Source organism: Pocillopora damicornis, chromosome 6, assembly GCF_964200805.1.
Source record: "Pocillopora damicornis chromosome 6, jaPocDami1.2, whole genome shotgun sequence".
In the NCBI taxonomy this organism is placed as follows: Eukaryota; Metazoa; Cnidaria; class Anthozoa; order Scleractinia; family Pocilloporidae; genus Pocillopora; species Pocillopora damicornis.
Window position 1 is genome coordinate 12455926 of NC_142675.1, and position 16856 is coordinate 12472781.

The 16856-nt window shown below is 39.0% G+C and overlaps 1 protein-coding gene across 1 annotated transcript; it reads right to left on the minus strand.

Annotated features, from left to right (window-relative positions):
* Positions 1-393: 393 nt before the first annotated feature.
* Positions 394-15734, minus strand: LOC113676738 (uncharacterized). The gene is made up of 20 exons (XM_089208933.1): positions 15520-15734; positions 13656-14012; positions 12582-13256; positions 11908-12312; positions 11170-11499; positions 10199-10603; positions 9431-9760; positions 8592-8930; positions 8066-8203; positions 7560-7801; positions 6520-6625; positions 5788-6042; positions 5069-5326; positions 4638-4901; positions 4255-4515; positions 3442-3708; positions 3007-3279; positions 2429-2695; positions 1961-2197; positions 394-1839 (listed from the first exon to the last, which is right to left on the minus strand). The coding sequence occupies exons 1-20, from the start codon at positions 15572-15574 to the stop codon at positions 1286-1288; spliced, it is 6018 nt and encodes a 2005-aa protein (XP_089065059.1). The 5' UTR covers positions 15575-15734; the 3' UTR covers positions 394-1285.
* Positions 15735-16856: the final 1122 nt, after the last annotated feature.

Consider the following 16856-nt stretch of genomic DNA (forward strand, 5'->3'; position numbering starts at 1 on the left):
CCCCAAAAAATTAGGAAAATCCTAATTTAGTTAGAAAATCAGTTTAGTTTCACTTTTTCAGTTTTGCCGGATACACTTTTATTGTCAGACTGTTGTTGGGCTGCGTCTTTTCTGTTTCTTTGATCTGTTTCAGTAAGATATTTGGCTGACAGAGAATCGCGGAAGGCAATCAATATCCTCCAAAATGTTTCGGTCGCCTGATTCTGATCGTTGAAATTCCTTGATCAGAAAGAATAGCATTTGAAGAAGGTTCTTTCCGGGGTTTTAGGTACATCGCTACATTAGATCTCAGTAATATTGAATCTGCTAGATATCTATCAGAGAGCTGGGAGAAACCACAACTTCTCTCGGGGAAAAAGTAAAAGGAACTTGTCACATGACAGTCAAGGAACATCAAGTTTTAAACATTTAACTTTAATTATTCATTTTCTTTCTTTAAGCCGGTAAACCCTTACAAGTACAAGGTTGTCCAATACTCTCATTTGCATTAGAACAAAGTGTAAATAAATTGTTTAAATAAATAAATAAATATATCGAGATTTTCTATTTACACTTTAATGTCAGGCCTATGGATCCTGACCATCCCCTGGAAACGACGGATGGTACACTTTCATTAATAGATGAAAACTAACAAAACTATTTTATCAAAATACTATGATTGTTTCATCTATATTGTTTCATTATAGAATTATAAAAATACAGGTCGCTATATGAAAATTTTCGTTCATTTGCAGTTGTATCTGTGTAAAACAAAAGAAAAAACTGCGTCGTCCAAACGCCTAGCGTTGAAAAGTAACTATTTTTGTCTTCCTTTATACCATGTAATAACACCCTTAGAATGACACAATTTTATCAAAGACACATCTATTAGTGGTTACGTTCCATCTATGTTTTTCTGTTCAACGCCCTCTCATGGGCACTCTTGAAGAACGAGCAGCAAACTCAGGGAGCGGTGCACGGGGTGATTTTGAAACATGGCAACATGGCTTATTTGAGATGCACTTAGTTAGATTTTGTAGCTGTTTAGGTTCGCTAATGAACAGGAACCTCAGCAAAACAATGGAGAGGAGAGACCTGGCTGTTGTGACTCTTAATTTATAAGTAAAACTGCGAAAACAACTTCAAAAAGTCATGACACAAATAAGCCCGGAAAAGGTCGTGAGGTGCCCCTACAAAGCGTCATGTTTAATCAATGACACCTTTCTTTAAAAAGTCGTAAACTGCTCGCACTCGATTAATTTTTTTAGCACTTAACCCTCTGTAGAAAAACAAAATCTATTGCGTCCTAAACAGCTGTCTTGGTATTGTTTCTCATGACTTCTTCAATCCAAGGTCTGAAATGAAGAGTATCGGAAAATACTCCTGGGTCACCGTTGTGCATACAGCCTTCGTTTGTCCAACTTGTAACACCCATTAAATACCAGCGGCCGTCTCTTTCACAGGCTAGCGGCCCACCACTGTCTCCTCGACACGTGCCTCGACTCTGACCCAGAGTCCCTGCGCAGCGCATGTCCGGTGTCACATTTTGTATACCAACGTAGTGGTTTTTGCAGACCGTGTGGTTCATCAGTGGTAGAGTGGTTTCTTGAAGAATGTCTGATGGAGAACCCAAAGGTCCCAGATATCCCCACCCAGTAACATAACAAGAGGTACCGACATCAAAATCAAAATCTGGGAGGCAGATCGGTGACACGTGAGGACCAAACAGAATGGGTTGTTGCATTTTTATCAGAGCGATGTCGTTTTGTAGGTCAATATCGTCAAAGTTCTCGTGTAAAAATATCTTTTCTACTGGAATGTTCTGTTCACTTCCTTCATTGATACCCCTGTGAAGTTCTCCTGAAGATTTAAAAACATCCCGTGAGTGAAAGAACATTGAATGCAATTTGAAATATTCAAACTAAACCAGAGGGAGCATTCGCAGCACCTCTTGAGTAATCTAAGTGACTTGAATGCTTACCAACAGTGACATTAAAATTGGCTGGGGGTTTTTCTTGAAGCTCACGTTTCAGACAGTGAGCTGCAGTGACAATCCAGTAATGATCCAAGATGGAACCACCGCAAAGATGAGGGATGCTTTCGGTGTTATCAGAGTATCCTAGCTGTACCTGCCACGGCCATTCCCCAAGTTTAGCGTAAGCTCCAGCCACAATCTGAGGCGACCAGGTATGATGTACTCGTTTAGCACCACACGGTCCTGTTTTACAAAAGAGACAAAATGAAACAACACCGAAAAAGCCGTTTACAGACTGAGGAAACTTTCCGATATTTAGCAACTAACCTAGTGGTGCGATAAGTTTCCTTTAGAGCAAAAGTATCCATTATGCAATTCTTCATTTTATTTTTTAAATCTACTTTTTCTCATGATAGATTGGCTTAAAAATCTGTCAGCTACTGCTAGATGTTAAAAAGTAAAAAAATTACACACCTGTAAAGGTCACGTTTAAAGTTGCCCTTTCGCCTTCACCAAACTCGTTGTAAGGTATACAGACGTAAGATCCATTATGTTCAGCCAGGGCGTGTGTGATGTTGAGAACGCCGCTGGAAGTATTGGACACAAGGATGCTATCGTGGTAAATTTTATACGAAGTAACCGGTGGGTTGGCTTTAGCAGTGCAATTCAAGATCAGTGATGAGTTGATTATTGCCACATTATCTGGAATTGATGCCTCCAGTCTGGTGTTGTAAGGTTTATCTGTAAAAAAGAGAAAAAAATTCAACCGCAGTGAGTACGACTCAAACATGTGATAACATTATTATTGACACCGCCTACTCTAAGGCTGTATTCATTGGTATTCATGTTAAGTAGTATGGTAAAGTGAAACCCTGTTATAAAGGGGCTTGTGATAGTGAGGTCCCACGTTCCAGTTGCACTTTATTTAAAGAGGATAGGATCCCATAGAGCTCCAAATTATGTTAACTTAGATCTAGATCGAAGCCTGAGCTAGAGAACTTACTGAATATAAATTGATGTATCCCATATCAAAATAACAGGTTTGTACTTACACAACACATTCAAAACAGCTCCTGCAGTATCAGGAAGCCCAAGTCCATTCTTAGCTGTGCAGATGTATGTTCCTCCGTCGTATCGACTCACATTTTTTATAACAAGCTGTTCGCCTGATTGATATACTTTACTGTTGTCTCCGAGCTTACTCCATGAGATCATAGTATGGAGATGGTCATATGGAGCATATGAAGTGGCATTACAGAAAAAAGACACACTTGTGCTTTCGTTGGCGGTTATATTTCGTGGAGAATAAATAATGGAGAACGCACCTGAATAAAAAAAAATTAAGTCGGATTATATCTTTCTTTAAGAATAATCAAGTCTCATGAAGCTCAATCCTGTTTTCAGTTTTCTCGCATTGCCATGAGACCGGAAGGCCCTGGAGACATCTTGAATGGAAAGTGATTCTAATTCATTTGACGATTACTCACCGATGACAAAAACCTGGATAGTGCCGTTGAAACCGAAGCCAAGAGTGTTAAGTGGTACACATAAGTAGGTTCCCGCATCAAAATATCTGGCCTTCTGAATGACATATACTCCACTGAGACTCGTTCTGAGGTAGATACCATCGCGATAAAACTGATACTGACTAGGAGGGGGATTGGCATCAGTTATGCACGTCAATGCAATGCGACCATTTCCAACGACCACTCCATTTAGTCTGTCGGTGGTTAGTCTTGTCGATGAAGGATGATCTTGAAAAGAAGGTAAAATTTTAGAACAACAGGAGAGGCATTTATTTTATTTGATGTAAAATGCTCTCAAAAAGTAGACTGTTTTTAACTCTATTGTCTGAACATCACGAAGGAAATGATTGTGCTGAGTCTCGGGGCTCCAGAGAATGGAGCCACTTTCAATACACCTTCCATTCTTAGCTGTTATGCAAGCCATTCGCCAGCACTGGATGAAAAGTCTTTAAAATCATATGTAAATACTTATTGATAATCCTCGGATAAAAAGGAGGACTGCCACGGGAGGGAGGTGTCCTGGAAAAGACACATGGACACACAATCCATAGACCTCTGAGAAGAACCAAAAGCCAAGTATTTAAACGTTTACTGGTTGAAATCAGCGGCGATAAATTTGAGATCAGTGCATTTTGGTCACTCAGTTCTGTCTCTGTTAACGACTTTTATATAGGATTCTGCAAACTTGTATGGCAGTAATCCCAGAATCATTATACGTGTGATAAAAAATATTACATTCTACAATTTCAAGATTCCAGAATATTCTTAACTTACAAAGCACGTTCAAATATGCCGATTTAGAGACGGGACTTCGCACTCCGTTATCAGCAACGCATCTGTATTCACCCCGATGTGATCTGTCAGCAGATAAGATTACTAGAGTATTTCCGGATGCCACTATTTTTCCATCTCTTTCTCTTATCCAGGACAGCCGTGGAGCTGGTTTCCCTGTGGCATTACAGTACAGGGTGACATTTTTTCTTTCCTTTTCCATGACAGTAATGTTTTGTGGACTGTGGATAATACTCGCTGCAACTACAAAAGTAGTTAAACCTTAGGATGATGTTAGTTTCACTCATATACCTTCAAAAACCAATGATGCCTCTGATATAGGTTTGTTTGTCACATTAATATGGCTCACTTATTATTAAACTTACAGTTGTCCACCGCCACCATTGCAACAGCTGAAACAATCTCGCCACGCACGCTCACAGCTGTACATTGGTAGCTCCCAAAGTCTGATATCTCAGCCTTTGTTATCCTCAGAGTTTGTCCTGTATAATTTACTTTGCTTGTGTTGTCAAGTTTCCTCCATGTTATTGCTGGCGTTGGATTTCCCGTCGCATTGCAGAAGATTTCAAAAGTGTTTGTTTCATTTACAAGTTGATAGGCTGGACGAATGGTGGTGATATTTGGAGATTCTGTAAGAAAACACACGCATAATTGTGTTTTCAAGTTATACTTCATATGTAATTAATGAGAGCAAAGAAAAACGTGTTTATAAATGTCATTCTTCTCGGTGTGCTTGATATCATCTATTTAAAGTAAAAATTCATAATCAGGGTTTTACATTACTTAGAGTACTCACCATACAGAGTAAGTGTAATATTCGCCTTCTCCACACCAGCAACATTAGAGCAGCTGCACAGGTAGCGTCCTTGATCCATAGGAGTGAAGTTCTGAATAACATATACACTTTCATTGGTGTTAAACGAGTTATCTTCGCGGTAAATTCGACAAACTGGAGTAGGATAACCATTAGAAGAGCACTTCATGGCAACAGCTTCACCACGGGCGACCGCATTGAAAGAGAAGTTGGCTGTAATCGCAGTGTCCCTGGGATAACCTGCAAAGCGTTCATCATTAGTTTTCAAACGTAAAGGTAAAGAACACTATCGGTAGAGAAACCTCTTAGTATTAAAGGTTAACTGATCTGGTCAGAGATTCTCTCCATAATCTGACTCATTATGCCCATTAGTTCTAAAGGGTACCAAACCATGTAAATCATGTAAAACCGATAAAAGTTCATTGGAAGGAATGAAAATCATTTAATAACAGACCTCCTTAGCCTGTATAATTTGTTTACCCATTTCAGGTCATGTAATAAAGGAATGATTTAAAAAAGAAAGAGCTGGGAGTTCGCTTTAGACCTAAAATGGTTAAACATGGAGAAGTCGGTATACCGGCATAAAGGCTTCTTTCAGCACCACAATATATATATATATATATATATATATATATATATATATATAAAAAGCAAGAAGCGCTCTTGGAACTGTTCGTGGGGTCCAGAGCTTAGCTACTAACCTTCAACTTTAAGCTCCATTGTTCTTGATTCAGAAGCCAAATGATTGCTTACTGAACACTCATAAAATCCATCATCTGCCTGGGAGATGTTTAGTAAAGTGATATTACCAGTCACCTGACTCTCAAAGAGAACTTTACCATCTTTCCTCCACACAATGGTAGGTTGAGGACGACCAATCACGGTGCAAACTAATGTAACATTGCTGCCGAGGTCGGCTGTTTGATTTGTTGAAAACGATAAGATTCTTGGTGGAGCTGAAAGTAAAGGAAAATAGTTTATGCTGTTAATTTCAAACATCGGGACCATAGCACGTCTGTGGGAGTACCATAATGGCTCAAGCGTGTGGCTATAACACTGATTATACGTGCGAAAACTATGGATACGAAATTAATGCACTCTCAAAATACACGCACATCTATCTACTTGATGGAAAGACGTCAATTGATAATACAAAGACCTCGATCTTATAATCATACCAAATAACCATGATACCGCATTTGTTCGTGATGTCAAAAATGTCATGAATAACCAAAGTCCAAATACTATGGGTGTAACTGAACATGAGAAAAAGAAAGATTTGCAAAACTAACAAAAAAAAAGTATGAAAAAAAATTGAGGAACCGCAGGTTTCTTTTAGAAAATCTTTTTAATCGCACTACTTCGTCTCGTGTGACCAAGTTATAATGCTGTATAAGCTGTTCAGTCACAATTACACACGCAGAGGTCATTACCTAACGTTTCAGCTGTCTTTTCGCACTCTGTATTTTCCTGGAACTCGACATCGTCGATAGCGATATCACTGTGTGGAGTGCTGCCGACGACACCTTCAAATATCACCTGCCAAAAAAAAATTGTTGAAGACATCAAAAATCTAATAATCACATGCGAATGTTTCCAAAACATAAAATGATACTAATCGACCGGGTGAGGGTAGTCCTGAAAAGGACTGTTGTCGGTAAAAATGACTGACACTGTAACAACCAAGAGTGGAAGTCGTTCAGTTTGGTTTGCTTGCTATGTGAATGTCGCCAACAGCCAGAGGTAATTTTTATGGTGCTGTTAGTTGTTGTTCACATTTTTTGAGGGGGGTCTTCCATAGCCACACCTTAGGTTAAGCAGTGCGAAGACTCCAAGTCAATAATGTGGTTGGCAAGTCGATGATGTTCAGCAACGTGATTTTTAATTTCACATTTTCTCGTCGTTCCTTTGTGTTCAGCCAGTCTTCTGTTTTGTTACCGATCAGTTCAATTACCTATTGTTATAGGAGATCGGTATTCTCAGCAGATCCTGTAAACTGCTCCTCGTCTGTTGCTCGGTCCGTCCTTGTCTCTGACGTTAGTTTTTAATGGCGTAATGTGTTAATCGGTCTGATTGCGACACGGTTATTGTAGGGATGTGGAATCCGCGAGATGGTTTCAAACATGAAACTTCACGATCAAATGTTACTCGCAGGTTCAAACCATTAACTGCCTGGTCTGCATACCTGTTTATAGTGCCTTCATAACAAACAAGGGATCCATATCACCTTGCTTTGAATTTTCCGACAAGATTTGTCCAGATGTGCGACGTTGGATTAACATTCACATTATTAGTCACCAGCGCTAGTAATTAACTAAACTCTCTTACCAAAACCCAATTAAATAGACCATGATATCAGCTAAATATAGGGAATCGTTTTAAGTCTTTCAATTCCAAAAGAAGAGTTTCACTAACGATATATTTCTTGCTTGTTTAAATTTTGTGGATCACTGAAAAAGTAAAACTATCTTACCTTATAAGTGTCGTTAAAATAAAGAGGCAATGTCGCTTTGTGCCAGTCGTTTCCCTGGTTGCCTGAAAGCTCCCACAAAACTTGATCTCCAACCTTTACTCTGAGTGTGTGAATAGACTGCCCATACATATGATAATAGAACACCATACACGTCGTGTTGCCATTGCTAGCTATGCGTGGAGACTCTATTGTCGAAACGTCACCAAAGGTTTGTCCAGAAGCTTCTACGTACATGTAAAATCCTGTAATAAAAGCGTTTAGGGTATTGATTTTGTTTCCTTCCAAATTAGGTAATGGAGTAGTTTATATGGCTAAAATAGATTTAACCTACTCTTTAAACATTTACTTTATAGTAGCGACTTTTTTATTTTAAAAATATTTTAAAAATGGTTTAGCATTTTTTGGAAAATTCTGTGAAAAGTTAATTAGAAAAGGACTGCTGGGAAAGAATTGCGATTCTTAGCATAAACCATTGCATGAGAAGTGATTATACCAAATGCTCTTACCAAATCCAGAGGTGTGATCTTGAGAGGGTCCTGTGTTGCCAGTTACAGTTGGACCAAATTTTCTTGTCCATGCGAGACCCTGGCTGTCTGCTGAAGTTTCCCAGCCACAATACCAGATGTCAAAATTACAGCTTGCATCTAAAAGAAGACATTTCGTTACCAACAAACATTGATTTTATGAGTTAAACGAAAATGTAGAACAACCTCTTATGTAAATTGAGCGAACTAGCTTATTCTTATGCCAAACGGATATATTGGGACGTCACACCACACGCTTTAGAAATGGAAAGAACGTATTTTATATTTTATTCTCTAGACTTGAATCAAATTTCTTGGGATAGGAGATAGCACTAGAAGTTAACTAACGATTTCCCTCTCGGCTCCGACGCGTACCGAATATTCCTTTTTTTTAACAGCTTGTCATAAATACAGTTGTCAACAAGTGAAAGTTGCCTATTCGTTCCTTTTACATGCTATAGTCGCACTTAAGAAGATACTGTAGTGATTACCAACATGACAACCTTACCCTTTGCATTCACAGTGTAATCATAAGCACATTCTACCCCCACATCTTTCGTGTGATCACAGTTACTGTTTCCCCAACCAGCATGTGGACAAGCTGCGAGCGTGCTCTCATTTCCCGTGCAGTTGACGTCATCTAGCCATATTGGTCCATCAATGGCACTCCCAAAAATTGTACTGTTGAAGAAGTCAAAAGCTTCCGGGTAGCCCAGCATACGACACACCACGTGGGCATCATTCATATCCCAATGATCTTGACATATCGTACCCCACTGGCCATTGTAGTAAAGTGAAACACGACCTTCATTTGGATAGTTTCCATCCAACAGCTCAAGCTCTATCACTGATGATGAGTAATAATAAACCATTGCTTGTGAAAGTGTTGTTGCCTTAGCCTACTTAAAGCTGTGTCTTTCATCGTCCAAACTTCAGGAAATTGGCTTTTTTATTATAAGAAGTTTGAATAATCAAATGACACTTGCTAATATCTAGGAAAATTGTTAAATTCCTGAAGAGATTTAGAGAGAATTATCGTACAGCTCTGCGTGCAGCTGCTTCACTCTATTCAATGTAAATAAGTGGGGTTGCATGAAGAAATAAGCCTGCTCAAGATTATTCTGTATGTAACAATATTAGAAGATAACAATGCACCTTATGCAACAGCATTTTCCAAACTGTAGAATGTGTGTTAATTTTACCGCAGATGTCATTTATGAGTTCCAGTGGCAAACGCAGTTAACGTAATTGTTTTCCTCGTTCCTTCTATGAAAAGTGACGTTCCCTTTAAATATAAAGCCTACAGTATACGCACGACACATGCACATGCCAAACCCTTGTTTATACCTGGATATTTCTCTTTACACACAACACCCACATCATGATCATGGCTGCAGTTATGCGAACCCCATCCTCTGAATGAACACGAAGCCACCGAAGACTCTTTCCCACTGCACCATAAATCATCGAGTAAAATTTTCTGGCTGGTATTTCCGGCGCCAAATCTTCCTTTCACTTCAGCAGATACAGCCCCGGGAAAACCCGCCATTCGACAAATGACGTCTGCATCTTGAATATCAAATAGGTCGCGACACACGGTTCCCCATTCACCGTTGTAGTTGACCTCCACACGACCTTCTCTTTCACTTAACCCATTTACTAATCGAGCATAAACAGCTGTAGTGATAAAATTTAAAAAAATGTTACTAAAAGGGTAAAGATTCTTCCGCGCGAAAATTTTTTACATGTAGCCAGGGAAAACTGCGGTTCTTAGCGTTGAATCTTTGTGAAGAGGAAAACACAACACAAAGTACCCGTAAGTTTAACCTCTTAAAGCGGGTCGTGGTCACCCTTCCTATGATCCCAAAGGATTGCTTTTATTTTTCAACTTATATATAACGACCGTTAAGCGGAAGAAAATATCAGAACTACATGACCACTTTAAGAAAAAGATAAATTCTTCATAAATCCATTCCAACGTAGCGGAAGAAAAGGCGTGAAAATTCAAAGAATTCCTAGAATAAAATTTTATTTTCCGCGAGTGACCATGTAATTGAGGTTTCGCAGCACAACAGATGGCAAAGCATCGCCATATATTAGACAAAGCATACATACTAGGCAGTCCAACTGGTTTGTTAGTATCATTTACTACTGTGGAATCTGGAAATCCGTTTGGCCGCAGTGAATCACCGCAAATTACTCCTGCGTCTTCCTCATGATCACAGTTATGAACCAACCAACCATTGTGACCACATTCAAGAAGGGAACTTTCATTTCCGAGGCAATTAACATTGTCAAGCCAGATGGGTCCCGTTCCGTAAAATTCACTTGCGTTCTGTTCTTTCATAAGCACGCCAAACGAGAGTGCTTCCCAAGCATCCTTAAAGCCAAGCATTCGACAAACTACAGTGGCGTCATTGATATCCCAATCGTCATCGCAGACCGTGCCCCAGATTCCATTGTGATAGATCTCTACCCGGCCATACACATCATCTCCATCTCTCAATCGCACAATTGGTGCTATTAAATCAAAATAAAGCAGAGTAGTTCAGTCATTTCATTTCATTTTTTTTTTTGTTTAAATTTTTTTTTCATTTTATTTGTCTAAAATACCCTCTACAATATTTCTGTACTGACACTACACCGCAAAGAGCATTAGCTAATCTAGGCGGGTAGTGTTGAGGTACTTAATTATACTAAATACAGAATTTTATTAATTACAAAATCATACTAATTATAAAAATTAATGAAGAGAAAGATAGATAAATTGGAAAAAAAGTATTAGTAAAGAATGTCACTATAAAATGAATTATCTATTAAAAGTCTGAATGAAAATAATGCTCATGCAACAAACCACGATGCTAACAGACAGTTATCACCAGGGGAACTAATTAAACTTCCAAGTACATACAATACAAAGGATACTTTAGACGTCAGTGTTTTGATCTACTTTTTCTTGAGTCTGCTTCTAATTTCTCACAAGGCACCCATATTCATATTTTGAAACTCATTGATTTAGTTGAAGAATTAAATTTCAATAAAACAGTGAAGTGTATTCAGTTGCAAACTGCGCATTAAGGAATTACCTTTAATTTTCTCCTTGCAAATTACACCAGCATCTTCACTGTGATTACAATTACTTGATCCCCATCTTCTGAATGAACAGGTAGCTAATGAGGTCTCCTGTCCAGTGCACCATAAGTCATCAAGCAAAATCTTCTGAGTGGAATTACCTGGACCGAATCTTCCTCCTACCTCTGCAGAGACCGCTCCAGGGAAGCCCATCATTCTACATACGACTTCCGCATCTCGAATGTCAAAATCATGGTTGCACACAGTTCCCCATTCTCCATTGTAGAAAACCTCGACCCTACCTTCCCGATCACTTGATCCATTGACTAATTGAACTTGAACAGCTTAGTTGAGGAAAAAAATAACTCAATATTATGATAAATTGGAAATGTATGATAAAAGGATGAAAAACAAGCGGGAAAGACTTTGCTCCTGGGTGCACTCTACTTTGGTCTCACGATTTTTTTTTCTATGGTGGTAGCACACGAAGTTCTCAAATAGTCTTCAATTGTTACACAAAGTGATATTTCTAATTTTGTTGTGACCGTCCACATGCGACAAAGAAAGAAAATCTGAGCACACTACGAGGAATCGAGCCTCTGACCATCGCTGTTACACACGAGAGCTAGCCTACACATTGAACATCTAAAGAACGCAAAAATTCTATGAAATAAATGTTATGTCTAAGGACGAACAAATAGAATAGTTCCTTATGTTTTTCAGTGACATGTAAGCACATTCATGATACTTACACGGTGGTCTAACAGGCTTGTTTATGTCAGGGACCACTGTTGATTCAGGAATATCTGCCCCCCTTGATTTATTACCACACCAAACTCCAGCATCTTCCAAGTGATCGCAATTGTGAACCAACCAACCACTATGGCCACACTCGTTTAGAGAACTCTCGTTTCCGAAACAATTAACATCATCGAGCCAAATGGGTCCTGTACCATAAAGATCTAGTTCGTCCGTGGTGATTTCCACAGCAAATGAGATGGCAGTCCAAGCGTATTTGAAGCCAAGCATTCGACAAACTACAGCAGTATCGTTGATATCCCAACTATCATCGCACACTGTACCCCAAGTACCATTATGATAGATCTCCACTCGCCCGAAATCAGGAGAGCCACCATCTCTCAAACGCACCATCGGAGCTGTTTAATTGAATGAAAATAGCGCATTCTCTATCTGATTCAAATCTACGCACATGCTTTTTTTTAATAGGAAATTCTTTTATAGAAATATAAGAACATTTTTCTCCTCTCTTTAAAATAACTAGTGTGTAATACTCGACAATGAAAAGGAGTCTAATCGAATCAGACATAGCACAACTCAAATGCACGCATGTTGAGGGAAAACTAAAAGGGATGTTCAGTCAAAAAGAGTCTGCTAAGGAAAGAGAACAATGATGATGCTGACATACCGGGCGGAAAAGTTGGAGTGGCTGAGCTCTGCATCACGGTCAATGAAGGTGAACTTGGCGATATCACTGTGGGAACAACTATTGTAAAAGAGCTTCTTGGTGACATTGTCACTTGAGTTGCATTGGAAGTAGTTGGTGTCGACAAGGCTCCAGCACTCGACAAATGCAATGATGAAGATTTCTGCCCTTTCAACAAAACAGCGCTAGAAGAAATTGATGATGAAATTGGTTGTGCGGTTGTTTTCACAATTAAGTGTGAAGCTGACTGTTCTGCTGTGGAGGGAGTCTTTTGTGACTGCCGTGGTTTCACACTGGAAATTCGTAAGGGTTTCGTTGGGGGTTTTTCTGTTGCTGGACTGTGACATATAACTTCAGCATCTTGGGTATGATCGCACTCATTGACACCCCATCCACTATGGCTGCATTCAGATAACGTGTCTTCTTGACCCGTACACGACAGATCACTTAACCAAATCGGATCACGGCCCCCTGAATTCTTAGTGCAACAGCCAGCTGTCCAAGCCCCAGGGAATCCCAACATTCGACAAACAACTGACGCGTCTGGCATATCCCAGCCATTCTTACATACAGTTCCCCAACGTCCATTTCGGTATATTTCTACTCTACCTCTGTTAGAAGACGTTCCACCAACAAGACGAACTTTTAAGGGAACACCTGAAACGAAAGAGAGATGGTCAACATGAGTGTAGTTATTCCGGTTAACCCACTTTTAAGAGTATCAAACCAACCAAACATTCCATGCTAATGGTTCACGAAAAAGTATGAAAGTCACAAGTTGTAAGAATGGATTTGGTAGCCAAACGAACATTAATAAAACAACGACATCGTATCAGAGCTAGGGACGGCAACTAGAGACAAACTAGCAAAGAAACAAACCGAAATGTTCCAAAATATTTATTTTGCAAGAGTTAATAATATATAAAAAAAAAACAAAGGTAAAAAGAAAGGTAAAGCAGGATATTTTTTCATCAAGTATAAGCTTAATGGATAGAGTGATAGGGAATTTTCTCGGGCCTTTCCTTTTATAGGGGGTGTCATTAGACATACATTTACCTTTCATTTCCACCTGAATGATACTCTTGGGTGCTGCAAAGGAGCTGAGAAATGTGCAGCGAAAGCGTGTGGCATCGGTGTCTGTGACATTTTTCAATGTGAATGCCACATCCTTACCAGGAACCATATCAAAAGTGTCCTCATTTCCAACTTTTTGGTGAAAATTACTAGCATACCCTTTAACAGCCATAATCTGCCATTCGTCGCTGTAAAGAAACTTCTCACGCTCCACAATAATTAAAGAAAAGCGATCTGCATTCGGTCTTTCCTCTGCTGTAAGGGATATTGTCCATTCCAGTGTGGCGGTTGATCCTTTGCGAACCTTACTGGGTGGCGTGATGCCCCATTCAAGAGAATCTACAGGTTTGAAAAGACGGAGAGAGTCAAAAGGAAAATCAGAAGCTAATCCACGCTTATGAAATTTTGCCACAAACCATGGACGTCAATTGAGGCCGTGAACGTTACACATAGACATCGATGTAACAGAGACGTACTTATCTTGTGTCTCTGTCGACAGACGTTAATTCTGGTAAAGAGGTGGAAGACAACGAAATGAGATTGCTAGTGCACGCTGCGTTGCAATGTTAATTTGGGGAGCACACACTCAGATAACCAAGCGCGAGTTGTGAGGATGCGGGAATACGAAGCGATTCATTTCACTTTACTCGCATGACTTCTCGTTGATGGGCATCTGAGCCTACGTAACTAAGTTTCTGATCCTTAGGATATTATTTCACTCTTTTGTCAAAAGTGAGCAAAAAAAAAAGTCCGTTCTCAGGTCAGAACCGAATAATTGGGTAAACAAAATATCTTTCATTCGAAAAAGATCTCTCTGACGTACTCAACAGCTCAATGTTAATTAATCTTTAAAACCAACTGCTGTTAGGCAGGGAAGGAAACCAGATTCGTGGAGAGTAGCGGAAATCGAGGTTAAATCTTGTGTCCTCTTTCTCGTGTTATCCTGTTGCCTGGATGTAAAGTTCAGCAATATAGTAACAGTAACAAATTTTCAGAATTGATGGCCATCATTCCCTCTCATCAATATATTAAGCTGCAGTTGCAATATCAAAATCTTTGTTAACGTTTTAGCATTTTGACTGTTATAATGAAGTTCAGAGAGGATTTCATCCTGCACGACAGTGCAAGGCATTTGCTTTACAAATCCGTGTTACCGGCGCAAAGCTGTCTTAAAAAAAATAATTTGTAAGCAGGATATAAATCGTGATAAAAATACGTAACAAACAAATTAAGTCACGTAGAATTAAGTATTATTCCGCGAACATTAATTTTCGCATATCAACGCATGACTTTGTGCGAGAGTTATCAATAAGTTTCTTGACACTTTATAGAGCAGCCCGTAAATTTACAAATAAAAGGAAAGAATCCCAGGTTTTGCGTCGTCGTTGCGAGTTTGAATACTAAGACAAATGATTTGCATGAACTGGCAACTTGAACCGGTCAGCAAAAAAAATTATGAAAGTTTGTTTTCGGTGTTCATGTCATGTTATCGTTGCATGGAATAATGTTGTCAAATTTGCACTTGAAATATTTCCCTGTAGTCGCGTATTTGTCAGCTAAATAAACATCTCTAAGTCTGCATGTATTTCAATTAAGCATTATTAACAGGTATGCAAATTATCTCAAAGGCCTCTTCGAACGATAATAATCCCTAAATATATGAAATAGTTTATCGTAGTTTACAACGAGTGGCGGCATCATTCGCGAAAACATCGGCGCTAGTATTTCTAAGTTTATTTAGAACTGAAATAGTCGTTGCTCAGCACCGTTCAAAGTTATGTGGTGGATGGTTTGGAGACGATTGTGAAAAGCACGTAAACATTTGCATACGGCATCGAAAACTTACTTGTTAATGAACTCGGTGAATACAGGAACAAAACCAGCAGGATATATACAACCATCGTCACTCTCGAAGAGATCGATTAAGATATAAAATCGAACTTGAGTGATAGAGATTGACATGGACAGTTGAACCTTACTTAATTCAAAATATGTCCGTTTGTGGTATAAATGAGACACTGACGTGCTTATTAAGATATGAAAACACACAGGAATGTGCACACCTCTCACCAATAAACAATAGATATGCTAAATCAGTCGCTAATGATCTATTTTCGTCACGCCAGTTTGTTTCCGGTTGATGTCGTAATCCGTTACAGATCCTTCTAGAGTAGGCGAAGTTTTCAAAGACATGGCCAAGTGTCAGTTAACCATTTTGTAAAGTATGGTGTCTTTATTCTGTAAAGTTCGAAAGAAAAAAAAAAGAAATCATCGGCGGGGAAGATGTCCTAGAGTTTAACTGGCTATCACGCGCCCGTAAACTACACAGGTTTTCGCAGAACGGACGGCTTTTAAGCCGGTTGAGGAAGTAGAAAACGAGTTATTATGAATAACACGTTAGCTTTGAGTCCGCAATGACGTTACTGGCTTGAGGAAATGGGACTTGGTTTTTAGCTCGATAGGTGATCAGTGTGACTGTATGCACTTTTTTTTCCTCGAAAACTACTGCTTTTGCTTTCTTTGTTTTTTCTCACCAAATATTGAGTAATATATAGTGGAAACGATTAGGTGAAGAAGGTAATTTTTTTTTAAAATGTCGGTTCGATACTACCTGTCAGTCGAAAGTAGTACGAATAATTTCTCCTAGGTTCACACTCTGAAGGAAATTTCCAAAACTCTAGGAATACGTTATTGCTTGAATGTGTAATTACTGATACATTAAACCTGTAAACAAATCCTAACGCTGCGCCGTAGTCGTTGGTTCAATATCTAAAACTGACATACAGTACTTTGTAAAAACATTACATTACTTTTTGGGTTTAATTTGCAATTAATCTCTTATAGTTGCTGACGCAAAAGTGTGGTTTCTTGAAAACGTATCGAAGTCACATAAGAATCGAGTTTCATCATTAGGTTTGATGTAAATATAAGGCCGCAACAAGCTTACTCACACATTCTAAATTCTAGAGAGCTAGCAAGGAAGGTTACTGTAGGTAAATTCGAAAAACCTTTTCATAGCTTTGAGTGTTTCTCTGTAGGTCGGCGTTGTTTACTTTTCGTGTAAGTTGAGGTTTTCAGGAGAAATTCTAAAGATATTTGGTTCGAACTTCCTCATCGAATTTTTCGGTTTCGCTATTGAAATTTAGACAAAACTTGCACTGCGCGGTAGAAAAATTCAGTTTA

Excerpts from the sequence above, each read along its gene's own strand:
- LOC113676738 (XM_089208933.1), bottom strand. The coding sequence starts at position 15,574 with ATGGTTGTATATATCCTGCTGGTTTTGTTCCTGTATTCACCGAGTTCA. Across the intron at positions 12,313-12,581 it reads CACTCCAACTTTTCCGCCCG|CTCCGATGGTGCGTTTGAGA; the intron begins GTATGTCAGCAT and ends TCAATTAAACAG. Across the intron at positions 11,500-11,907 it reads CAAGCCTGTTAGACCACCGT|CTGTTCAAGTTCAATTAGTC; the intron begins GTAAGTATCATG and ends TCCTCAACTAAG.